Source organism: Megascapheus bottae, chromosome 4 (genome assembly GCF_031878675.1).
Source record: "Megascapheus bottae isolate mThoBot1 chromosome 4, mThoBot2.hap1, whole genome shotgun sequence".
NCBI classification, from domain to species: domain Eukaryota; kingdom Metazoa; phylum Chordata; class Mammalia; order Rodentia; family Geomyidae; genus Megascapheus; species Megascapheus bottae.
Window position 1 is genome coordinate 27450207 of NC_143512.1, and position 26643 is coordinate 27476849.

Consider the following 26643-nt stretch of genomic DNA (forward strand, 5'->3'; position numbering starts at 1 on the left):
CAAAACTTTTTTTTTTTTTTTTTTAAATCTAAGCGCTCACAATCTCCCGGGGTCCTTCCTAAGGCTGGTCTCCCTACTCCATGCTTCGCCAGAGATAACTTAACTCTGATCCAAGCCAAAGGGCAAATGCTTCTGATTAAGAAGCAGAACAACAAGACAACAAGCCAGCCTGGCCTCTACTATCACCGATTGAACAGCTGGTGTGTCTGCACAGACCTGCCTAACTAGTGAACCATAGTACACTGAAAGGACTTTGAGACTGTCCCTTTAAAACTCAAGCACGCTACCAGGCAAACTCCTCCTCCAAGGAGGTTCCTTATTAAATGAGAGCCAGCTGTCTGCCATTCGGCACCCCCCCCCCCCCTCCACCCCCAGCTATACCTGCAACCCAGGATTCCTCCCGGGGAGATTGCAGCCTGTCAGCATGGCTCAACAGTTTGTGAACAGCAAAATCCATCCAGGGAAGGTGGTCGTGTTTATGAAGCCCAACTGCCCCTTCTGCAGAAAGACCAAAGAGATCCTCTATCAACTGCCCTTCAAACAAGGACTCCTAGAATTTGTGGATATCACAACCACCAGCAACATGAGTGAGATTCAAGATTATCTGCAACAGCTCACAGGCGCAAGGACGGTGAGTGTGCTTTGTTTGAACGGGCAAGAAAGGGCCTCCTGGGTTTCTGTTTCTTCCTAGGGCTGTGAATTTATGCCTGTGTCTTTTCTGGGACGCCACCAGGGCTGTCCTCCACCACATCCTGACAGCTTTTGTAGGGTGTGGGGGAGGGGCCTGTCACTTGAATGGGCAGCTGGATTGCAGCCACTGGAGTTGTCTCAGAAGGGAGGAGAAAGCCCTGAGGAAGTGTGCTGTCAGGTTAGTGGGCCTAGCTTAGCTGCGAGTCCCCAAGGACTCAAGCACTGTATCAGAAGTCTTTGTTTAAGCACTGCCACTCACTTCAGTTTTTAACTGGCAAGGCTCAAGGTGGTGTGGAAAAGTCTGGCAGGAACTGAACATTTCCTTTAAATCCAGCGTGGAATCTTGCACTGGCGTGCGTCTAGCTCAAACAGGCGTTGCTGTCTTTCGATCTTTTCTACAGGCTTTCTTTATCTATTGCTCATTCTTCTTATCTAACTCCTCCCACTTGAACAATCCCAAAGTCCCATTATTTGCCCTTTATTCTACAATAATCATAGGATATTTTGAAGGCCTAACAGAGTTTGGGGCCCAGCTTTCACAATGAATTGCTGTATATATCTTAGACCAGTTACCTCCTCTGGAATCAAGGACCCCAGCCACAAGAATAGAATGATTGACCTTCAAGTCACCCTTGCTGCAATATACTGTGAAACTCCCTGAGAAGTGCTCACTTCTGAGAGATGTTCACTCTCCTATCCCCCATACTTCCTCTTTGCCCTGTGGGAAGCAGTTTCTGAACCAGTTTCCACCAAGTTAGGTAGAAGTCCCTTTCAGAGGGCACATCCCAGGACACAAGAGTGGACAGATGCACCTGTCTTAATTCAGCTTTAACTTCACGTTCAAGATTTCTCTGTATTTGGGGTGTAAAGCATTAGAAATTGTCTCTCCTCTTCTGTCCAATCAGGAATGAACACATAGTACATTAAAAAGGATGTGAGCTGAGGTCCTGGAGCAGAGGCGCCACAGGAAATTTGCTTTGTGGACTTGTTCTGTTTCTGGGGCCTGAGAAGGAAAAGGTACCAAAACCAATACTAATGGTTCCTCCCCAGCCAACTGGCTCTCATAGTTTGCTAACCATTAGGATCAGCTGAGGAGCTTTTGGAAGTATCCCCATACCCAAGCCTTACCCCAGTCTAATTTCATCTCAGTGTCAGTGATAGGAACCAGGCCAGAGGATTTTGGAAGATCCCAAGTGCTTCTGGTTTATCACAAACTTCAGAAAATGGCTTAGATTGACAGCAACTGTTTTCTAGCAGGTAAAGCAAACTTGATGCAATTAACATAAAAAATTTTTTTTGTAAAGCAACAATTTTTGTCATTGCCCTTTATTTTAAAATAAAATTCTTCCACAGGAGCTACTGCCCAAATATACTCCTTTAAGTGGAAAAACAAATCCATCAGCCTTGTTTGCTTCCCAATCCTCAATGGTGAAGTGTTTCAAGGAGATAAAGAATGAGAGTAGTTGCTGTAATTATCTGTAGACCACTCCAGATCTGTGTACATACTAGGAGTTCAGTAGGACTCAATACACAGACTTAGGCCTTTAATCAGGCCATTAACTGAAGGAAGCCTGTTTTCATATTGCTATGGCCACAGCTCCTAGATCAGAGCCTTCACGGACTATTCTCTTTTGCTCTTCCTTTCCTAAGAGAACTGAGGTTCTATCCTGTATCCTTTCTTTTTTTCTCAGAAGAACTCTTCTTAAGTCTCTTAGAATAGAATCCCCCCAGACTTGTCTAGGAAAGTTTATTTTTCTTTCACCTCACCTCTCGAAAAATGACTTTTTATTTATTTATTTTTGCCAGTCCTGGGCTTGAGCTCAGGGCCTGAGCACTGTCCTTGGGCTTTCTCAAGGCTAGAGCTCTACCACTTGAGCCTCAGCACCACTTCTGGTTTTTTTCTATGTATGTGGTACCGAGGAATCAAACTCGGGTCTTTTTGGATGCTAGGCAAGCACTCTACCACTAGGTCAAACTCCTGCTCTAAAATGACTTAGTTTTAAGTACCTACATTGTAGCAAGTACTTTCCTACACAACACTTATATGCTTGTCAAATTAACATTCTTATGAGAAAAACAATAAATAATATACTGGCAGGTGTATACATGTATCATAAAGAAAATTATGTAGGGAGCCAGGGTGCTGGTGGCTCAGGCCTGTAATCTAGCTACTCAGGAGGTTGAGATCTGAGGATCACAGTTTGAAGCCAGCTGAGGTAAGAAAGTCTGTGAGACTCTTATCTTCAGTTAAACACTAGAAAACTGGAAGTGGTGCTGTGGCTCAAAGTGGTAAAGCACTAACCTTGAGCAAAATGGCTCAGAGACAGCTCCCAAGTTCTGAGTTCAAGCCCCGTGACCCACAAAGAAAGGAAAAGTAAGAAATAAGATATGGGGAGTACACAGTAAGATATATCCTTCAAGGCCTCTCTGAGAAGAAAACATTTGAGTAGGTCTCTATAGAAGGTAAAGGAAAAAAGAACACATAAATTTAGAGCTAAAATATGGAGGCAATGGGAACAGGAACAGGCTCTGTGCTAGCAATGTGTTGTGTCTGATCCCTGTTTGGAAGCTGTGGGAAGAGGTTATATATGAGGGCCAGGGTAAAGTTGAAACTGGGAGTCATTCAGAGGCTGTAGCAATAATTCACAGGACAAGAGAGGTGGCCGAGGGAGATTATTGGTATGTAACTTGGAGCAGTTGTGTATGACTAACCTAAAGCTGCCTTGCTGAGGATGGGAAAACTGACCCCAGGGGAATCCAGGCTCATAATAAGAAAACTAGTTCTTATTGTGAAAGCTCTTTCACCTCATGGGCTGTAGCAAACAGGGGCAAACAGCAGCCAGAGCTTCTGGTGGCAGACAGTTTCCTCTTCCTGGTTGAATCACCACCAGTGCCTCAGGTTTCCTGTTTCTTTGCCTCAGGACCCCAACTGTTCCATGCAGTCTGGTGATTTGGCCTCTTAGGAGTGTGGTTAATTGAGGGGATATAAGGTTGCTTTGTGGGGCCCATGCTAGAGGGATAAGTGGGAGCGCAAAGTGGCTTTTCTGCTCAAAGATGACCCAGCTCCTTTGCCAGATGGTGTGCACAAATCTGCCCTCTGGAGACCGCCTGATGGTGCTTCCGGGTCTGCCTTAGGCTGGCAGGAGCTGTAGGGCTGTGGCCAGGCAGTCTAATGTTCCATCAATAGCCACAGCAACGTAGCAGCACCTGGAATCGGTTAGTTATACAAGCTCCCTGGCCTAAACCCAGACCTCCTGACTCAGAACTGGATGGAGGGGGAGAGCAGGGAAGACATCTGCATTCGATAAGTCCCAGTGAAGTCTACTCCACCGAGCAAACCCACGCCCAGAAGGGGACTTTCGACTCTCCGTGCCAGCCACATTAACTCAAACCCTGAAGTGGACACCTTAGTGGAGGTGAATGTAGGCTTAAAAGTAGTAGAGATTGTTTAGGTCTTTTTAGAAACACAGATGTTGAAAAATGAATGGCATGGCTTCTTTATTTAAAGCTCAGGTGAGCTTCATATAACACTCAGCAGCAGGGCTGTGCGTAGAACTAATTAGGATCACAGGAGGGGGATGGAAGAAGGAGAGGGTGATGGGAAGGTGATTGTGATGGAAGTACTTTATATGCATGTTTGGAAATAAAGTAATGAAATCATTACAATTTACAAAAAGGGATGAGAAAAAAGTAATCATGAGAGTAACTTAGATCAAAGCATGTACAGAAATAGTACAATGAAATCTCTTTGTACAATTAATATAGACTCCACCCAGCCCAGCTGCATGGAGAAGGCAGCATCTTCCGGGAGTTATTGGGCCATTACCAGGCATTCTCATCAGAAAAGAGGCCTGTGATCTCTCAATCTCACATTGTAAGAAAGAGCTGTGAGTGGGTGGTACAGGATTCTGTAGCTTTTATTATTAAAGCCCACTTCTACCCAGGTCCACTTTTTTACACAACACTAGTAGAGTTGTGATTCACTAGACAGTCCATTTTCTCATCTTGCTTAAGATAGATATCTTTCTAAAGAAAATGCAGCACTTTGAAACTTTCTCACTGCATTCTGCCTGTCCCCTTTCTGGTTCTTCAGGAAGTTTCTAGTATTCTGCCTCCCTGTGGCTCAAGTGATCATTGCCAGTCGACCTCCCTGTGTATAGCCTAGGCCTGGGCATTGCCTGGGCTGTAGTAGAGGAGCAACTTTCTCCCCCGGGGGTTCTAAGAGCCCTCTGGGAACCTGGCAGTGGGTAGGCAGTGAGAGTCCATTCAGCAAGCATAATGCTTGTGGCATTCTGGCTTGTCTTGTAGATGAAAGCTAAAGCAGGTAAATATACTTGTCCCAGAGGTAGAACATCTAAACAACTTCCAATGGGCAGGATTGAACAAGGAGACTCATATATCTCTGCACACCATAGAGAACCAAATTCACCGCTATTTCAGTAACAGTAAGAGGTGACTATATTTAATAAGTCATAGACCTAAAACTCAGAAAGAGACCAAATGCAAATGTTTCCCTGGCTATGGTTAGAAATGAATGCTTCCTTGGGGCCAGGAGATAGGATGCTCACCTAGCATGCAGGAAGACCTCGGTTTGATTCCTCGGTACCTCATACACAGAAAAAAGCTGGAAGTGGTGCTGTGGCTCAAGGGATAGAACACTAGCCTTGAGACAAGCCCAGGACAGTGCCAGGCCCCAAGACTGGCAAAAAAAGAAAGGAAGGAAAAAAGGGAAAGAAAGAAAAATGTTTTTCAGTTGTAATTTCCATTGCAGAGAAAAACCAGAGTGTAACCAGGGTACTCTTACTGCAGCCAATCAAAACTTTCTCTGAAACATGTTTCTATACAGTAAAAATTTTAGATTCTTTGGGTGAGTTGGACAGTTATATGCCAAGCATACACTATTTAGAAAATATTCTGGCTTTAAACACTCAAGAAGAGATTACCAAGTAATTTTGCATCATGGGAAGAATTTGAAAGAGGCATTAAAATGTCACTTGTTCTAATCTAGTAATTAAATTCCTTATGTCTCCTGGACTCCGTTGCTCTTATAGGTTCCTCGGGTCTTTTTCGGTAAAGTTTGTATTGGTGGATGCAATGATCTAGAAGCCATGCAACGGAATGGGGAACTTCTCTCCAGGCTGAAGGATATTGGAGTTCTGCAGTAATTACAGGTGACATGGTGGACCAGGATCACTGGGAAAGAGTGGGCTCTGCTGCCAGATTTGATCACACTCTGGGAAGGCATTCCAGGTGTGGAAAGAATGGTCTGAGAAACTGTGGCTTCACTTGTTCATGAATTTTGTATTTGCCAAAGGAATGATTGTGTGAATGGGAGAAGCCTTTTCTCATCAACATTCATTTAACAAATGTTTATGGTGCTATACCACATTGTACTAAGAGAAAGATAATGGGAAGCCTATATTCTAGAGAGGCACACAGATCATACGCAAGTAAGTGAATAATTCCGAGAATACTGAGCTAGTATGGTGAAGGAGGAGTGGAGTAAGTTAGTTTGGTAATGGAGAGATTTGCTCAGGAGATCATGCTTGACACAGGAGAGACAGCCAGACAAAGATGTAGAAAGTAAGGAATGCTCAAAGGGGACGTATGATTGGGGGTGGTGATAAAGCAAGAACAAGTTAAGAAAAAGCACTGAGAATAGAACTAATAAATGTAGGCAGGGCCATAGTAACCAACTTGGATTTATTCTGAGTTTGAGATCAAGGTAACTTTTGCTTCACCTGGGTTCACATGCAACTCAATCTGATTGGCAGGAGAGGAGAGGAGAAAGGAGGGGAAAGGAAAGGGAGGGGAAGAGTAAGGAAGGGGAGGGGAAAGGGAAAGGGAGGGAGGCTTTTGCCTATAATCCTAACTACTTGGGAGGTTGAGAATAAGGCTAACCCAGGCAGAAAAGTACCTGAGACCCCTTCCCAATTCATGGCTGGGTGCTTCTATCATCTCAAGCCTCTCTGTAAGAGACTGAGATTGGCAGGATTGTGGTACCAAACTAGTCTGGGAAGTAAAGTCTAAGAGACACCATCTCTGCTAAGAGAAGTTAAACGTGGTGGTGAGTGGGTGTGATTTCAGCAATGACTGGTAGTCTGAAGTAGGTAGGCCTTACCTGTGAGAAAAGTGAAGTTCTATCCTAAAAATAACCAGAGAAAAACTACAGGGTATGTGGCTCTTTGGTATTGGACCAGTCTAGTAAGCCTAAGGATTTCTAAATTCAAACTGAATGACTAAGGGGCTTTGAGGGGAAACTGGAAGAAAAAAAAAAAAGAAACAAACATTGTTCCTTCAACTCTATTTTAGTATGGGAATAGATATCTTCAGAGTCTGGAAGTCTGATGACATTATCCATCTCTCTCAGCGTTCTGTCTTGTCTATATTTTACTGACAACCTCAACCCAAGGCTAACTATAAAAAAGGGTATTTAAATGGCAAGAGTAAAGAGTACTGGGGATGAAGGCAGAAATTGAGATAGCATACCTTGTGAAACAACCCACTCTTTGTTTCTTCTCTAGGAGAGCAGACGCCATGCTGAGAACCCCCTGGAGAGCTGAACTGAATCATGAAGAAGGATATCATATCCAGTGGATGGGAACTGGAGCAAAATCAACGTTCCTTTTTTTTCCTCAGTATTCAAAAATTGGACCAACTGGTTCCTACCCACAAGCCAAGAAGGTTTACAAATTACTTAGTTTTCCCCTACGTTGGCTCCATAAGACTATTGGGTTCCATAAGATCAGGTCACATTCTTCTTTAGAATTCAAAAAGTGATCCAAAAAGTGTTCTTTCTCTGTGTGCCAGCACGCCTACCTCAAATCAGTGTTTCTCCAATCATGTTTACCCACAAATCACACATCAAGAATGAATGTGTAGTTGATTATCTGCTGCTGGCTATCAGCTGACATTATTTTTCTAAACTTGACTCCATGCAGTTTGTATTATGAAATTGATGGATATTATTATTTATTTTTCTCAAACTATATATATGCATCTTCCTCATCTCCTCTTGAGAAATTACTTCTCTGAGCTAGAGTTCCCAATCTTGCCATCTCTGGCTATCACTTGAGAAAATTCACAATCCTGTGAAGGGTGTAAGGAACCAGTTTGAGAAACTATGTAGAAATAAATCACGATTGGTCCTTCATCACTGGACCCACGTGGACAAAACTGATAGAGCAAACCCACTGCAACAGTGTAGGGTGAATTCATTTAAATACCAGCAAAATTAAATATGATATATAAAGTCATCAAAATACCTTTACAGGACTTGTCCCAGTAGTATATCGGTAAATGGAGGAAAACTTGAGAAATACTGTCATGTTCCCCAAATTCCTTTGAAATTTAATCTCTTACTGTGAATTTGTCCTAGAATTGGAAGTTATTTTCCTTCTGTGCTCTCTAGCGAGAACAGTTCATGTCCGTCTAATAAAAAAGTACCTATTGTGGTTTTTGTCAATTCTGTGTTTTCAGTGCTATAAGGAATAGTATTAATGTGAAATACACTGATTTAAAGCCTATTCCTCTTTGGCAAGGGTCATTTATTATCATTAAAATGTGCTGCTATGCTGAGTGCTAGGTGGCTCATGCCTGTAATCCTAGCTATTCAGGAGGCTGAAATCTTAAGCATCATGGTTTGAAACCAGTCTGTGAGACTCTTATTTTTAATTAACCACTAGAAAACTGGAAGTGGCACTGTGGCTCAAAGTGGTACAGTGCTAGCCTTGAGCAAAAGGAGCTCAGAGACAAAGCCTTGGCCCTGAGTTTAAGCCCATGAATGACTTCTCCTCTTCCCCTCTTCCCCAGAAAAGTGCTGCCGTCTTCACTCTAAATACACATGATGAAGAACATTTTCTAATTTCCTATTGCAATGACTATTTTAACATGTCAACACTAGCGTACTGAATATTTAGTAATAAAGAATTGTTTTCAGTGTACATTCCTTTTGTCCATTGCCCAGCTAACCCTCTTGTACTTTAGACTTTCTCGTCCCCTTCTGGGCTCTAGCCAGGATTGCTGTGGATAACTGTACAGATTACATATTGAACCACACTATGAATATCATCCACTGGAGTTTAGGTACCACTCTAGATCCTCTCAGATCCATGGACTAAACATTCTCCTGTATTTCTGGGTCCTGGTTCCTTATGTTTCCTCATCCTGAAATGTCCTTTCTTCTTTCTCAGTCTTCCTCCTGGACCTGTTTTACAGATGGTTTTCTAAATACTTCCCTTTACTCCTTGTCTTTTATGAATTAAAAAACATTATTCCCTTTCTGTAATTCAGAAGCACCTCCAACACTTCATAGCTATTTACAGGCTATAATAGAAATTGCTCAGCTGTATTGGTCTCTTGACAGATTCAGAAATACCCACAGACAAGAAATTTGACTTAGCCATCTTTGTATCTCAGTTTATAGCATAGAGGTTTTTTTTTTTGGGGGGGGGAGAGGTTGTTTCAAATCGGGCAATATGCCAGGGTGCCAATAGCATACACCTATAACCCTAGCTAATCAGAAAGCTGAGATCTGAGGATCAAAGTTCAAAGCCAGTCCAGGCAGGAAAGTTGGAAGACTTATCTCCAATAAACTAATCAGAAACAGTGCTGCAGCTCAAGTGGTAGAGTGGGAGCCTTGAGGAGAAAGGAGCTCACAGATAGTGCCAAGGCCCTGAGTTCAAGCCCCCAGGTATGCAAAAAATCAGACAATACATGCATATAGTTTTAAAAAATAATACTTAATTGTTCCTAGTACAATCCAGATAAGCTATTGTTTTGGTCAAACATATCAGTTTCATGGCTTATAAAGCTTATAAAATATTGTAAAACAAACATACATAAGTAGAATATACAGATCTATTTAGCATACATAAGTAGAGTGTACAGGTCTATTTAGCATCAGCATTCATGTATCTACTTCCTCAGTTAAGAAACAAAGTACCTATATCCTTTTTTCAACAAAACTCCATAAAACACTTTTTTTGTATTTATTTTTAATTTTTTTTATTGTAATTAGTAAAAGGGTTACATGATATTCGCCAGATAGAAGGGTTTTTTTGTATTTATTTTAATTTCTTTTTTTAATTAAAGAATTTATTAACATTGATTTTTACATCATATTTTAAATGACAAGTTTAACAAGTATTCAAGAAGGGAATCTATTTACAATCACTGGGACTTAGTATTTAGAACTTAATCAAAATTAGGCTAAGGGTTTGTATGTCATAGAAATATATTAATTTATGAAATAAAACATGTCTATAGAGTCATAGGTTTTTATGTCTATATGGTTATGTTTATATTTCCATTACTATGTCCATGGCTTTGGGTATGCAGTTATTGAGTCCTTGCTCTTGTAGTGTTTGGATTTAATAGCCACATATTAAGGATACCATGCGCCTTTTGTTCCTTAGGTCTTGTCTCACTCAACCTTAAAACACTTTTAAACAACATGCTTTACCTTTTGGTTGCTTAGGTTTTTTTGTTTTTTGGTGTTTTTTTTTTTTTTTTGAGACAAGGTCTTTTTTGTGTAGTCTAAGCTGGCCTGGAACTCAACAATCCTTTTGCTTCAGCCTCCTGAATGCTGGGACAATTGAGAGGCCCATCAAGCATAGCAATATATTTTACTTTTGGCTACAATAGCTGTATAAGGAAAGGACATTACTACTATATCTTAATGAATTATCCTATCCCAAAAGAAATAAGCTGAGAAGTAGTCTGGCTTCAGCTTGAAGAGAAGGAGTCCTAGCACCTTTGCTGGTAATGCCATTTCTGGGAAAATCAGAGAGGTTCTGAATGAGTCCAAACACATTTTTGGAAGTGATCTGGAAGTGATTTGCTCTGCATTTTCTGCCTCCGAGCTCGGCATGGCCCGTAAGCACACCCACAATACTCAACATGGTCCCCCACATGGAGAAAGAAATACCATCAGCTGCAAGCAAGCTAAGGGTAGGTAAGAATCCATGTCAGGCCAGGCGCCCTGGCTGAAGCCTATAACCTTAACTACTTAGGGGAGGAAGAAAATAGGATAGCTGTTCAAATCCAGCCAAACCCAAAGAAAGTCCGGGAGACTCTTATCTCCAATTAAATGTCAGAAAACCGGAAGTGGCGATGTGACTCAAGTGGTAGGGCGCCAGGAGCTGAAGAGCTCAGGGACAGTGCCCAGGGCAGAGTTCAAGCCCCACGACCGATTTAAAAAAAAAAAAAAATCTATGTCAACCCAGTTGGGTATTGGGCCTTCAAGTTTAAAAGATAAAGATGGAATGCCAAAACGTTCCTCATGGAGGCAGACCTGTTGCTCTCTGCACCGGGATTAAGATTCTGGGCTCTCCGTTTCTCCTTTACTGTCATCCTGGGGAATTCCCTTGGTCTCCTGTCTATGTTGGATCCCTGGCTTCCTGTGACCCACATAGATTTAGATACAAGTTGAGAAGCCTTGCTTCTGCAACTCAGGTCTATACAGAAAAAAATGGTGGGGGTGGAAGGAGAGAGAATAGAGAATGTGGGAAGAAAATTAGCAGGTTGAGTCTTTCCTTTAGTCTGTTCCTACGGGGCTTCTATTTTGAAAGCGTTCTTTAATAGTCTAGAGATCGGATTCTCCGTACATATTTAAGAATGGGGCACTAAGTCAGCGGGGTGTGCTAGGCCTGTAGGCCTAGCTAATTGGGAGGCTGCAGTGGGAAGAAGATTGTCCTGGAGTTCATGGACGCCCTGGAAAGCATGGCAAGACTCCACCTGAAAACAAACAGGCATGGAAAACCTGGTTGGAAGACATGTGTGCCCGGGCTTGTTAATTAATGGGCTTCATCACACTCAAGAGACTGTTCAAATGTCTCCTTCTCAGCAAGGGCTCCACTTGGCTCTACATAGGACAGAGCACCCTGCCACCACTCCCATTCACCCCCCTTCTCCCTCCTTCTCCTCTCATTTTTCTCTAGGGTGTTTATCTTCTAAATTGTTCCATTTACTTTTTAATGTCTCTCTTCACTATTGAGTCAGATTTTTGTTTGTGTTACCCATTGCTGAATCTGTGCATGGAGAAGACTGGCAGATACTAGGCACGTGATAAATGCCTGTTGAGTGTCTAGATCAATACACTAAAGAATGGATGCTCTGGACATTTCAATGGGAGGTTCCCCTGCCTGTTAGTGTTCCTGAATGTCTTTTCCTTTGAGCTATTCAGTTTCTCCAGTGCCACAGCTGGGGAGGAGGGGCTGGACGTTCTTGCCATGGTTCTGTCTGCCAAGCAGGGCGATGGTACTTGGCAACCCCTCTGGTCAGTATGCAGACTCATATGATCCCGTTTTCTATCCTGCTCCTTGCAGAGTAATTCTGTAAGATACACATTGATAGAAAGGACTATCGTCAAAAGAGGGATGAATCATTGGCACAAGGGATGGGAAAGGAACACAATTGGAAGAACCAAGCAAAAGCACAAGCCAAAATGTGACTCTTTGTGTTTACTTAATAAAACCAATGATTTAATCTCTACAAAAATCTCCTAATAGTCACTTGCTCTCAGCAGCTGCCAGCCTAACTCCTGATGCTGGATTCCTGACAGATATGCCTCCCAATTCACGGATACCTGAAAATGACCCTTGAGGGGAAACAACAGCCATGAGTATAGCAATAAACAAGTAGCTGTGGTCTGGATTACTCTGTTTAAATCCCTAGTGCGTAAGATTAAGCTATTATCTTGACATTTGATTGTGGGAAAGCTATGCTCCCTAATTTACTTCCCCATAATCATCATTTACCAGTTCTGGAAAGTATTTTCGAACACTAGCTTCCTGTAATAGTTTGCTTAAAATTTATTTCTTACATTAATAACAGTCTTCTCTTATTAAGTACTCTGAATGTTAGAAGAGATAGAATTAATTATGCTCACTAGTAAGCACAAATAATATTTAAACCTGGGTCTATGTTTATCCCCAGTTTATATTTACTGTCCCCAGGCAACTTTTCTGGGGGAAATGGGCAGAGTTGAAAGAGAAGGCACTAGAAACCTGGTTGGAAGATGCGTGTGCTAGGAAAGCCAATGAAGATATAGAATATTGTGCAACCTTCAGGCCTTGGCTCTGGTGGACCTTCCTGCCCACTCCTCCCTCCCAGTCAACTCTCTGTAGCCTCTGGGCCCTGCATCTGAACCTAATCAGAGAGCCAAAGTATCTGCCTTTTTACTTCTCTTCTATGTGTCTTGTGAAACTTGGATGGCTAATGAAATAACAAATCATTTGTCAGGTGGTTTTGCACTGCCTCCTTTCTTCTTCCATGTCATTCTAGAGAACTGAGCCAGGAGATCTTTAACACAATTCACCCTGAGTTCTAACCAGTAGTAGAGACCAAAGAATATACTCTCTGAATGGAAGATTCATTCCTGGAAATACAGAAGCAAAGAATAAATCTGGAACCTTTGCTCTTGGGGACTATTCTCAGCAACTAGAAAAAAAATACGTGTGACCAGAGTGAGTATGTAAAGCTGACTCTAACTTTCCTTACCCAACCCCTAATGGAAGACTTTTTTTTGCCAGTCCTGGGCTTGAGCTCAGTGCCTGAGCAATATCACTCTACCACTTGAGCCATACCACTTCTTCTGGCTTTTTCTATGTATGTGGTACTGAGGAAACGAACCCAGGTCTTCATGCATGCTAGCTAGCCAAGCACTCTACCACTAGGCCAAACTCCCGGCCCATCGAAGATCTTGTTTAGCCTCAAGGCAGTTCCTATATGATGGAAGAAGGCAAAAGAGGCAGAAGAAAAGGATAGACATGAACGGTCTCCAGAAAGGGAAGTATATGGGAGCTCCAGATAGGCAAACCACCAGAAAACCAAGGAGGAACTCCAATTTCCTCCACATTCAGTGAGCTAGTAGTAGGCAGCAAGGGAGTAGAGGACAGGAACCATGAAGCAGCTTTCTGCCACTTTAGAAACCATGTCTACCACTTCTTCTGATATGGCCTTGTGATTAACAGACTGCCAATCCAATCAGAGGAATCTTCTTCCTCTCTTCCTTGTCCTATTCTTTTCCCCCATCCAAATGCAGGAAGGAGGTAGGAATGCAGAGTGCTTTTCTAAACACTCCTCAGTCAAGAAGAGAAGAGATACCTCCCTTCATTTGAATCCAAGGATTGAACAGTAAATGTTCCCCACTAATGAGTAAGAGTCATCTTTTCTGATAATTCTTTTGACTGTAGAAGACGGAGCCCCTGCAAGCTTCAGAACCTTTGGGTCAGACAATGTATACTCTATTCTCATGTTTCACAATGACAGAGATATGTAACTACTGAGCATTCTTCATTATGTTTCACTGTGTCTTTTTTTCTTAGTAAAAGTGATTTACCTAACCAGAAGTTTTTTTCTCATTTATTCATGTATGGCAATAGCACCAGGGAATGAAATATAAACCCATTTAAAGGATAACTGTCATGGACATACAATTATCTATTCAAAATTTTTTTATTTAAAGAATTTATTAACATTGATTTTTACATCATATTTCAAATGATGGTTTAACAAACAGGTAATTAAGAAGGGAATCTTTATATACAATCACTGGCACTTTGATTTTAGAACATAATTAAAATTAGGCTGGGGGTGCTGGAGGGGATGTGGCCAGGAGGGATCACTACTACACTGTTGGTGGAAGTGCAAACTCGTTCAACCACTATGGAAAGCAGTATGGCAGTGCCTCAAAAGACTAAACATAGAGCTACCCTATGACCCAGCAAGTCCACTACTTGGCATTTACCCAATCATCCAGAAACAAAGACATACTAAACCCACCAGCACAACAATGTTCATTGTAGCACTATTTACCATAGCAAAGATATGGAACCAACCTAGATGTCCCTCAATTGATGAGTGGATCAACAAGATGTGGTATTTATACACAATGGAATTCTATGCTGCTGTCAGAAAGAATGACATTGCCCCATTTGTTAGGAAATGGAAAGACTTAGAAAAGATCACATTAAGTGAATTAAGCCAGACTCAAAGGAACTTAGGCTCAATGGTTTACCTCATTTGTCATAATCAGTAGAAACCTTGGGCTCTCCTAGCAGAGATTTGCAATAGAGCAAAACCTTGATACAAAAGGCCATATAGTAGGATGCTAAATGAAAGGATCTCTAGGATATAGAAACATAAGCCATATAATGAATGATTGTTGTTCTTAAGGTACTATGTTATCTCTCATCTCTTGCTGTCCCTTGGTTATCTCATATTGTTTGGTTATTTGAAATTGGATAGGGAACAGGGGAAAACAAGATGAGGGGTGGGGTTTGGGGGGAGGGAAAAGGGGACCAAGACATGTGAAAGGGTATCAATGTATGTGAATTAATGCACTATCTATCTGGCAAATATCATGTAACCCTTCTATTAATTACAATAAAATATATGAAAAAAATTAGGCTGGGGGTTTGAATACCATAGATACATATTAATCTATGAAATAAAACATTATGTCTATAGAGTTATAATATTCAAAGTTTTTAACATTTTTAATGCATCCCAGCCTTGACACCAGCTTTAGATCATTGCTATAAAAGCACAGTCAGTAGCTGTGGACAGGTGATCTCAATTCTGCCTTAATATTGGAGACCACTACTATATACCAGAGGCTCCTGACAGTTGTGGATTTCTAGATTCCCTTTGTACACAGACCCAAATCTCACACAGCTCTTACCAGTGTTAATGTTAATGAGCCTTGTGAAATATTTCCTACGCGCTCTAAAGAGGCTAAACTCTCCACTGGTTGAAAAAGGATTAAGAATCTGTGTGTTATGATAGACACTTAGACCCAGCTGCTTAGGTATTTTACATTCTACACATGCTTTCCTGTGATCTCAGAGCACTCCTCTAAGTGATTATAATTTCCATTTTACAAGGAGGGAGACTGAATCACAGAGATGCTACAGGATTTGTCCAAGATCTGTCAACACAGCCAATCTCTAGGGGATCTTCTAGGAGCAAGTACTCACAGCTCCCTTCCCTCCATTCCTTTCTCTGTAAGATGTCTGTGTTTTCTGGCCCAATGGGGAAATTGTCAGGCCTCTGGGGGCCTCTGTGCACTGAGCCACAACCTCAGAAAATGATTAAGATACTTCTCCAGAGTAGATCATCATTTAGCTCAGTGTTTCCCAGAGTAGGTTCCACAGAACACTGGTTCCATGGCGTATTCAAGAACATGTCTCCCTGAGGGCAGCATCTCCTGAGGGCCCCTCTAGGGTAGACTGCTGTTGGAATGGGTCAGCTAGCAGGTGGGCTCAACTGAAGCCTTAAGCCCAGTTTCTCCCTTTAAACATATCTGAATTGTCACAGAAGATGGGGACATTTACTTTTTTATTTCAAAAACAAAAACAGTTCAGAGGCTAGGAAATCCAAAGCTGAGGGACCTACTGCTGGCAAGGCTCCTGTGTGCTGAGTAATTCCGTAGCAGAGGTGGATAGGCAAGAAAGGTGCACCTCAAGGGATCAAACTCATGAACTTTGTATACTTGGCATCCATCCACAATAAATAAGGCTGGTGCTTTCATGGCCTGGGCACTGCCTTGTGCTCCACTCCCACAATTGGCACACTGGGGATTTCGGTCCCAATACTTGGGCTTTGAGAACCACCTCCAAACCAAAGAATTCTGCCCCTGGTTCCCAGATTAATGTATTTCTTACATGGGAAATGTCACCTTTGCATCTCAATAGCCCTACATCTTTTTTTTTCCTTCAGGAGTCTTCTTTATTGTGGTGATGGAGAGGAATGGATGGGCTTGAGGAATAATTAGACAGTAAGTCAACATTTGTGATTGTCATTGGATGGTATCATGTACATTAACCAGGGGTGAGTTGAAAGATAATTTCTGGAGCGTGTGAGGCCTTTATTTAGGACATTCTCCAAAGCAGCTTCAAAGTGAAACTCTGTGAGAGATGACAAGTATGCACTAGACTCTGGATTTAAGAATCTTTAAGCATCAGAATTTTTCCAGCTGGCTTTGTATCCCAAGCAATTGGTATCACAGGTACTCCATCATGCCTGGCTTGTTGATTGAGATGAGGTCTCACTAAATGTTTGTCTTAGCTGGTTTTAAACTGTGATTTTTTCTGCCCCCAGGGAGACTTTGTTGTGATGTATTAAATGATCAGGTTTCACTTAAATTTGTTTCATGACAAGTAATGGCTTCTATTCTGATATGGATACCCCTTTTAAGACGAGTGCCTTTTTTTTTTAAACAAGGCTTATGTTGAAATTAAAATACATACACAAAAAGATTTAAAGGTGACCACTCCCCTCTCTCTTGTCTGTTAAGAACTACAAATCATTAGTTAGATCCTGTGTATTTGGCCATGAATTCCAGCTCTCATTTCTACACTGAAATGATATCTATAGCCCTACATCTTAACCAGTACTAGCACCAACTCTAACGTGTAAACTTGTGAGCCAAATTTAACATTTACCATGGGGTAAATTATTTTAAGCTGTGAAACAGAAACAAGTTTATCTACTTCAAACCTACAATGAGACAGGTGTAGGACAGGTATTTCTTTTCTAAGAGAAAAAATTGACAAGAAAAACAAACGAACACTGGTCCCAAATAAATCTAAAATCCAACAGGAAAATCAACATTAAATTTCTTATCTCCAGAATAATTTTCCAATTCTCACATTCTGTGCCATGCACAGCCCCAACCCATGGCTTTGCAGCACACTGGGAATGCCAGAGCTGCCACTGTTAGGAAGCCATGCCTGACGCTTTCCCTGGCTGGAGCTGCAGTCTTTGTGGCAGCCCCAATCTCACAGTTCTGATGGACATTTCATTACTGGGACCTTCCATAATGACTCCAGCAATGACAAGTGTTTGGGGAAGCCAGGCTCTGTCCAGTTCATCCTCTGAAATGTAGGTGGCTCCTGCTCGCAAATGATAGCTAAGTAGATACTACCACACACATATTGCTAGAAATGCTGCAGTAAGAGCAAGAGCGAGATGTAAATAGTGAGCTTGGGGAAAGATGTGTAGAAGAAAATAATACTTCCTAGGAGAGGAACACAAAAGAGAAATGCTCGAGTTGAGTTTTGTTGGACACGTACGCTCTTGCAAAGTAGACAGAAATGACCCAATCCAAGCCATTCCAATGATCAGTCATGTATCAAGATGGGAGTGTATTTTCTGCTTGGGAGAGAACTGTCAGTGCTGAAAAGATAGGTCAAAGAAAGGCCTTGCTGTCAATGAGCACTCTACAAGTGTTTGCACGGGTGATAGAGATCTTCTAGGAAGGTATGTCCAGATTTGACTTGTGTTAGAAACAAAATCCCATTTTATCTATAGTGCCTTGATGCATTTAGTAGACTTTACAGAGAATTTAGTCACCAGAGGGACTCATGTTGTAGTTTCCTTTCTCTCTCCTCTTCCTTCCTGGGCTCCTCAGTCCTAGAATGTCCCAAAAAGGAATCCCCCTATTCAACAGAGCTGCCTCTCCACTTTGTAAATTATTGCGTTATTCAACATTATAGCTTACAGAGAACTCAAGTTTGTGCTTCCTAATTGTCAGATCCTTCTGAATAAATGCAAACAAAGAAAGAGTTTTTTATCCTTCCATTAGCTGTTCAAATTAATTTTAAAAAATTGTCTATTCTTCGTTCAGTACTAGAGACTGAACGTAGGGCCTCAAAATGCTAGACAATGGCTCTACCACTGAGCCACATTTCCATCCCATCAATAATTCTTTTAATATCATCACACACATATGAACATCAGTAACATTCTAAATATTTTATACATGATGGAAATCATCTATGAAATGCAATTGTGCCTAGGAAGCACAAGGTCGTATTTCCAATGTAATTTGAGAAATTCAACATCCAAGATAAAATAACTGTAAAACACTTCATTAAACTTGCTTTAAAATTTTTTTTATTTGTTACAAAATGTTAAATACTAAAGCTAAAAACATATAAATTCAGGTCAGGCTATATTAAAATACACATGTACCCTTCTTTGCAAAATTATTAAAGGTTGAATTAAACAGATGCTTTAAATAAAATAATCTTTGAGCACATTTAGTTCTAATTGTATCAATGTGTAGTGTAGTGTAGTTTGTAAAATTACAGTTGACAAGCTGGGCTGTCAAATTTATCCAATTCTTCAGTCTTTTACCACTACCCCAAATTAAGCCACCATGCTGACTTTGACAGGGTAAAATTCCATTACCATACTGAGAGTTCTCTATCATATATCTCCTAATAAGATGGAGCAGTCAGAGGTAAACAAATGGTTAAACAGGATGCAAACCTGGCCAAGGAAGCAAGGGCCTTAGTTCCATTACATATTATCTCCTCTAATTAAAGTTGATTGGTAGATACATTGAAGCAAAAATCAACACAGGCATACATCCATCTAAAAATAGTATTTCAATTGCCCAAAGTCCACAAAAAACCTTAAAACCACAGTCACTTCTCAAAGACATTAAATAACGTTCTTGTTTAAATGTAAGTGAATTCAAAAGTATGAAAAGTCTACATTCAAACAGGTTTAAGCCTAACGCACTGTATTCTGACTAGCTCTGGAGATTCATGATGTCTGGCTACTTACATATTTGGTTAAGTACTGTTCTGTTCTGAGGAGTACCAGTTTCCAAACTCAACTCTTACTCAGAAAAATCTCTAAGAACTAGCTTTAATCTATTTAAAAGTCAAATGGTATTTTCAAATGACACTTTATTTTGTTACTTACATATCTCAATTTCCTAAAGGTTTTGGAATCTGAAATGCAACAAGAAGCAGGCTGAGAATATGGTTATGTATTTTAAAAGTTTGTAAATGTCAGTGGATTTCTAGAAGTCAGCTCTAGTATCTACTCTTTACAATACTAATTCTAATCAAGTTGGATTTGCCAATAATTAATTCAAGTGATGAAAATACACAAAAGGCCATAATATATATCCCAATAATTGGGCACAGACCAATTAAAGTTAGCTGTCTTGGAATATATCTATAGGGGATTTTTGCTGCTTCTCTGACAGTATTTGATATACATACAAGGGGTAACTGTATGGATCCTAATACTATAATTAACCTTTAATTATCCTTTGAAAAGTTGTGGGGAAAATACATATTCTAGAGTCACTAGAAATTAGAGGAAAAATACATTCCAATACTAAATTACATATGACAATGAAACAATAAATAGCAATCTGTTTTTCTATCTCCAGCCTTGTGAGCTTCTCATGGAATCATTACATGTGATATGAGAGAAACTCTAATTCATTCTCTACTACCATTCTCTTTGAACATAACACTCTGATTTACATCCTTCCTTTTACCTTCCTGAGTAAGGTAACTGATGCACAAAGCTAATGTCACTCCATACCATACAGCCTTGCAATCCACTGGAAAGAATTCAAGCAATTCAAACTACTGACATCAAATTTTAGCAAATATACTAAGGAGAGAAAACTTCTTGAGTCGTCATGGCAAGCATCTCTTTCCTGTATCTTTATAAACATGTAGTATTAAAGTCAGGATAACCAGTCATTCTTAACATTCTGTTCTTTCAGAATGAGTAAGAAGAAACTTCTTCATCTAGAACTAAGCCACAATCAAGTGTTTTAAAGCTAACACAAGGCATTTCTCACATACCAATGGAAGTGGCAGTGGTAGTCTTGGGTACTACAAATTTTAGCAATCACAATTGTACATTCTTCCTTTCAACAAGCCACATTCTCTTCTCTTGAGATCAATGTTTCTTTCTGCTGTCAAAAGTATGGTGTCTGAGCATGAAGACAACAGTATTTTTTCATAAATAATTGGTTTGTATGTATGTATGCATGGGGCACAGTGCAAAGTAGCAGCACAAGGCCCTTCTCTAAATGTTAAGAATTAAGGATCTGACAACTGCAGTAGAAATTGAACTCAGGGCCAGGCCCTTCCAAGTGTAGGGCCTGTGCAGCTGAGACAGGTTAGACATGGATAAAGTCTGATTACGTTTCCTGCTTAACCAGAATCTTAGGGAGGAGACAGGACAAGTCAGCAAGATTATCGGGACATTTTTCTTCATAATATTCATACAAACACTGTCACTGATTCAGAACCAAATGTCATGCCATTTCCATAATCTAGTTTGAATTAGTCCTTCCCCTAAATTTCTGACTGCAGAAATAGTTACACTAAGTCTTTAAAGGCTCCTTATTTTAATAGAACACGGAGACATGATTAAATTTGTGTATTAATTCTATATGATTTTAAAATTAACATTATTTTTTACCTGGAAGGTGTTTAAATATCACTAAAGGAATAGGGTATTTTAAAGGGGTAACATACCTGTCCAACAGCTTTATAATCTAGAGAAAAGCCCTAGTTTTTTAGTCTGCAGTATATGTTCCCTTTTAAGACCCATGGGAGTGTTTTGCAAAGAGAACTAATAAACATATCAAGCTGGATGGGGATGTATTTTTTAATCACCCATATTTGGTGATTAAAAAGAATTTTACTGGAACCTAGACGCATCCCAGTCTTCATAGTAATAAAAAAAGTGTATGTATATAAAAGCTCCAGTTACATAACTAAGCAACGACATTTCCGGGAATGAATATACTTCCTGTATTCTGCAAGCTGTTTCAAGTACATATTTGATGGCCATCTGTGCTTTTCAACAAAACTGCGTTCTTCCACTGAAAATTTAAGAGAAAAGAATGTTAATTGAACGTATTTTATTTTGGAGCAATTAAGGTATTAACTATTAATTTTCTGCACAGTAGATGAAATTCACTGTTATATACCTTTCTGATTCTATTAAGCTTTTCAGAATCATGTAATACAATTTTAGTTAAGTTAATTATCAGGCTTTTGGCTGTAGCTCATTTCTACTTACATGTGGCTTGTCTATAGATTCATCAAGTAGTATTTGATTATTTGATTATTTGATTATTTCCCTGTTCTTTTTCAGTAAAACTTTTGTTTTTCCTGGAGGTAATTTCCTTATTGTCACTTAGCTTCTTCAGAGGGAGTCTTTTAAACATTGTATTCTTGATCCTACCTTGGACACCATCATAGTTATCAGATGACCTATCCATTCTCTTGTGATTGTTACTGCTTCAGAGGACTGACTTCTCCTAAGGCCCATTTGCCCTTTTGGTATCTGAGCTTTCATGCTGGACCTCACCATTCCTAAACTCCAGTTCTTTGACTCTGCTAGTTTCCCTAGTTTGGGAGAAACATACCCTTTAGTAGCCTGCCAGTGGAATCTTTTCTACTCTCCGCTATACAAAGGATAAAAGCAAACTACTCTGAAAGTGCAAGTCTAAGAGAGATAAATTTTTGCCCTCCTTTTGACCCTTTCTCTCCCTCTTCTTATTCACACCTACTACTTTGTGTCCCCAACTCAAAACAATCTTTAGGCTTTTCCAGTGTTTGAAAGTGCCCGACCAAGTATTCTTTCATTTCCTTATCTAGTTCAACTTTTCCCCTCACATCTATGCTAGCTAATAACATAAGCACATTGTAATTAATTGCTGATTAATGTTTGTCTACTCTGAAAGCTATTCCATTTTCATTTCTTTCTTTTTTATGCAGTATTAGGAATCCCACTCTTTATTGGTTTCCATGTTTATAGTTTATTTTAGAAATTGTATTGCTCAGCAAATTCACAATACTTGATCAATTAACAGGTGCTATTCTAAACTAATAAAAGGAGCACCTATATACTTAATAAATATAAATATCTATTTTTAAAAGACCATGTATTATAAAATGATTATTAATAGTTAAATTCCGTTAAAGGAACATATTAAAGTACTATTTAAATTTTGCTTCTCACTTATTTAATTAGTTAAAACTAAGATTTCATTTACCACAACCAAATGCTACCCTAGGACAAAAATGCATTGCAATTAAAAATGAATGGGTTTATGCTGCCATCAGAAAGAACATCGTCCCATTTGTAAGGAAATGGAAGACTTGGAAAAAATCATATTAAGTGAAGTAAGCCAGACCCAAAGGAACATAGGCTCAATGGTTTCCTTCATTTGTAATAATTAGTACAAACCTTGGACACTCCTAGCAGAGGATTACAATAGCTCAAAACCTAGTTACATAAGGCCATATAGGATGAGGCTAAATGAAAAGACCTCCAGGATATGGAAACAAGGGCTATATATATAATATGTGATTGTTGTTCTTAATGTGCTATGTTATTTCTAGGCTCTTTTGTTGTCCCTTGATTATTCTCATATTATTACAATATCTTACCTTGTTATCTGGTATAATATATATACGATTATTTGTTTATTTGAAATAGGAAGGGGAAGGGGTGAAAACAAAATGAGGGGAGGAGTGGAGGGAGGGAAATGGGGACAAAAACATGAGAAGGGGTATCAATGTATGTGAAGTAATGCACCCATCTGGCAAATACAATTACAATAAAAAATTAAATAAAAAAATGAATGGGAACAACATACTATGTTGTGCAACACAAGTCAGACTGCTCACATAACACAAGTAGCAAGCAATAAATAAAAATGTCATATGGTATGTTGAATCATTTAAAAGAAATATATTAAATCAACTATGCTTACTTACCTTTATTACAATTATATCTCAAGAACAAGATTAAAGCATTTCTTTTTATTTGTTGTTATTAGAAAGTGAATCCAGGGCCTGTACTCTACCACTCAAACTCTGAACCATCCCTCCCCGCACCCCAAAAATCTTCTTCTCGAAGTGAAACTGGCAATCTACCTGAAAGGTCCTGAAATTCAGGCTTCTGACTGAAGATGAGGTAGTTAGTGGCAATGAAATGAAGTAGCCAGGTGGAAAGGCAATCAGAGTGGTGAAACTGCAAGGAAATAACATTGCACATAAGGATCATCATCATGAAATTAGAGCCACATGGTGGCCTGAGGAGAGTCAAGGAGAAGCCTACGTCTATGTTTATCTACATAATGCAGCCTTCAGGTGACTGTCACTGTAGAAAAAGGAACATTATAAATAATAAACTTACTTCATTCAATAAAGAAGCAGAAACAACACTTAGTTGATGCTGTTGGATTAGCCTAATGTCTTTAAGTGGAGGCATGGTAACATTTGTGATTAACAAAAATCATTGCTCTTAAAGATTTAAGCTTTTCAAGAAGTATGGATTTATTTACTGTGAAACTCCAATATGTACAGAATGCCCAGTAAATAAAAAGTAGTGAAGACATAAGCAATGAATAAAGGAGCAACCAAAAGGGAACCCAAAGTGCCTAATCATCCTGTATGACTTCAATTTACTGAATCCCAAAGCTTTAGAACCCAAGAAATAAAACAACAGATTTTTGTGATTGTAAAACAAAGATTTAAGCTTTTGATTTACCAAAGTCATAAAATTTATTAGCTGTCCTTGTATTTCCATCACAGAAAAATATTATGGAGAGTAACCACCAAGCATTTCCATCTGAGGAGCAAACACAGAACTATGCTGAGGGGTAAATCAGCCAAAGAGTGTGTGTTTCCATGTGCAAAAATTTCTATGAGCAAATTAAGGTTTGAACAGTTGCTTTTAATGGACCACCTGTTACACTGAGCATGGATTCCTGCACAATTCTCCTCATTCTGCATTCAAAAAGCAGCATCCTAAAGGAAATTCAGAGTAGTATGGCCACCAACAATTGGAGTCAAATCAGTGACACTCACTAGTCCATCTAATTGCCAACTCAGTAAAGTTTGTTATCATCCTTGTGATACGGTATGTATAACAGGTGGCTTACTGTTTTATCCATCTCTGACTGTACAGTTCAGTGGCTCTAAGAATACTCTAAGAATACACTTGTGCAACTAGCACCAGTCTTGAGTTCCAGGACTATTTTATCACTCCAAACTGAAGCTTCATACCCATTAGGTAATAACTACTCTTAGCTTATCCTTGGGCCCTCGTCACCTCTATTTTTACTTTCTGTCATTGTAAATTTGACTACTCTGAGTAACTCATATAAGTGAAATGATAAAGTATCTGTACCTTTGTGTCTAGCATAACGTTTACCAAGCATTATTTACATTGTAGCATATATCAAAATGCCATTTCTTTATCAAGAACCACAATATTATACTATACGTGTATGGCACACTGTTTACCCTCAGATAGATATTAGGATATATCCAATTTTTGTTGAGGATGGTTATTTTTGTAAGTGGTAATTATATAAGCAGTAATAATAGAAGAATGAAAGCACAGTAAATAACATTATTATTTTACATTTTAGACAAGGATGAGGTCTTCCAATAAGTTATATAGTATGAAAATGTTTTAGTAAATAAATTAAGACATCCCTCTTTTTGTCATTACACAGAATTTCTGAGCTAGAAGAAACTTTACAGATTTATATCATATCAAATTTAAACCTTTTTTTCACCTTATCTTTAAGCAGACAAGTATGAGCTGAAGATAATGGAGTATGACCTGTAGCTATTTTTAAAAAAGTAATTATGTCATTATATGATTGACCCAGAACAGATAACCTACCACCAGAAGTTCAGGATATCAGGACTCAGGGATATGAGTTTGAAAGAAAAGAAAAATCAGAGATAAAAGCTGACTGTAAAAATACGTTTCAAATGCAGAATTTTACATTTTGGGAAGGTGAGGGGAGAAAGGAGAGAGAGAGAGAGGGGCGGGGGGAGACGCAGGTACTGGCACTTGAACTCAAGACCAGAGCTCTGTCCCTTAGCTTTGCTGTTCAAGGCTGCTATTCCATTACTTAATCCATATCACTACTTCCAGATTTTTGCTGTTTAAATGGATATTAAAGTCTCATGGATTTTTCTGCCTATGCTGGCTTTGAATTACAATCCTCAGATCTTAGCTTCCTTAGTAGATTATAGACGTATGAAGACCATGGTTTGAAACCAGCCCAGGCAGTAAAGTCCTTGAAACTCTTATCTCCAATTACCAGAAAAAAAAATCGAAGCAGAGCCATGGGGGGTCAAAGTGGTAATAGCCTTGAGTAAAAGAGTTCAGGGACAACACTCAGGCCTTGAGTTCAAGCTCCACAATCAAAAATCAAAAAACTCTCTATATCTCTCTCAATATCTCTCTATATAAAGAATGGAATAGACAATGAAATTCTTTGACAGAAACATGAGAACCAAAGTTAGAATCACGGCAGACAATTGTAAAAATGCAGAGGAGAATGGAAGGAGAAGTGAGAATAACAAAACCCCTTATCTCCAGAAGAAGGCATGGATGATGCTTAGTCTCAAACTGTGTTTTACTGAATTCCTCACAGGGCATTTTGCAAGGATTAATGAAGTACACTAGCTTCTCCTACATAAAAGTTTCACTTTCAGACATACATAGGAAATAAATGAAGAAATAAATGGATTTAGTCTTGTCACATCTATCATTATACAAGGATTCATCTTGTCATTTTTCTTTTAGAAGCTCTGAGAAGTCACTGTTTGTTTGGGGGGTGGGCAGAGGAATCCAATGGAAATTCCATTTCCTGTCATGCCTGTGTGACTCAATAGAGCACTACACTCCAATGACTCTGGCTAGGGACCACTACTGAAAGAAAAACTCCACATTCATAAATTCTGCTGCAACACCTCTTAGTCACAGACACCACTGTGTCTCATAAAATGTTTTTTAACATATCTCATAAAATATTTAAATGGTTAATATATGGCTAGTTGCTGTGGTCAGGGCTCAGGACTGGCTGCCATCTTAGCAGAGAGACAGAGGAATTCACCACCCTTAGTCCTTCTGGAGACAATGCCTTACTCCAAAGAAGTGACTTGAGCAGAAAGCATTTCTGGTGCATACCAGCACAACCAGCATGAAGTTTTCATTGGAAGGAAAAGCTAGTCACACAAAATAGACTCATTAATCACGTCAGCCTGTCCCTGGAGGACAATCAATCACTGCAGTGCTAAAGGAGATATCCAAGAGCTGTGCAGTGGTACAGCGCTGCCCCAGAACGTGGAGTCTGGACAC

At 39.7% G+C, this 26643-nt stretch overlaps 2 protein-coding genes across 2 annotated transcripts in view; one reads left to right on the forward strand and one right to left on the reverse strand.

The window, feature by feature from the left end:
- The first annotated feature begins 363 nt into the window (after positions 1 to 363).
- Glrx (glutaredoxin) lies at positions 364 to 8155 on the forward strand. Its single transcript, XM_090331603.1, has 3 exons — positions 364 to 631; positions 5742 to 5861; positions 7215 to 8155. The coding sequence occupies exons 1-2, from the start codon at positions 425 to 427 to the stop codon at positions 5853 to 5855; spliced, it is 321 nt and encodes a 106-aa protein (XP_090187729.1). The 5' UTR covers positions 364 to 424; the 3' UTR covers positions 5856 to 5861; positions 7215 to 8155.
- Positions 8156 to 18574: 10419 nt separating this feature from the next.
- Rhobtb3 (Rho related BTB domain containing 3) overlaps positions 18575 to 26643 on the reverse strand; it is a 65018-nt gene continuing 56949 nt past the window's right edge. The window contains exons 12-13 of the mRNA XM_090331047.1: positions 23412 to 23508; positions 18575 to 21346 (exon numbers count right to left, since the gene is read on the reverse strand). Coding sequence (XP_090187173.1) covers positions 21231 to 21346; positions 23412 to 23508 — 213 coding nt within the window. The 3' untranslated portion in view covers positions 18575 to 21230. The remainder of the gene's footprint in view (positions 21347 to 23411; positions 23509 to 26643) is intronic.

What these genes read in the sequence shown, in the direction of transcription:
- Glrx (XM_090331603.1), top strand. Translation starts at nt 425, where the DNA reads ATGGCTCAACAGTTTGTGAACAGCAAAATCCATCCAGGGAAGGTGGTC. An exon ending in AGCTCACAGGCGCAAGGACG is followed by an intron (nt 632 to 5,741) that starts GTGAGTGTGCTT and finishes TTGCTCTTATAG; the next exon opens with GTTCCTCGGGTCTTTTTCGG.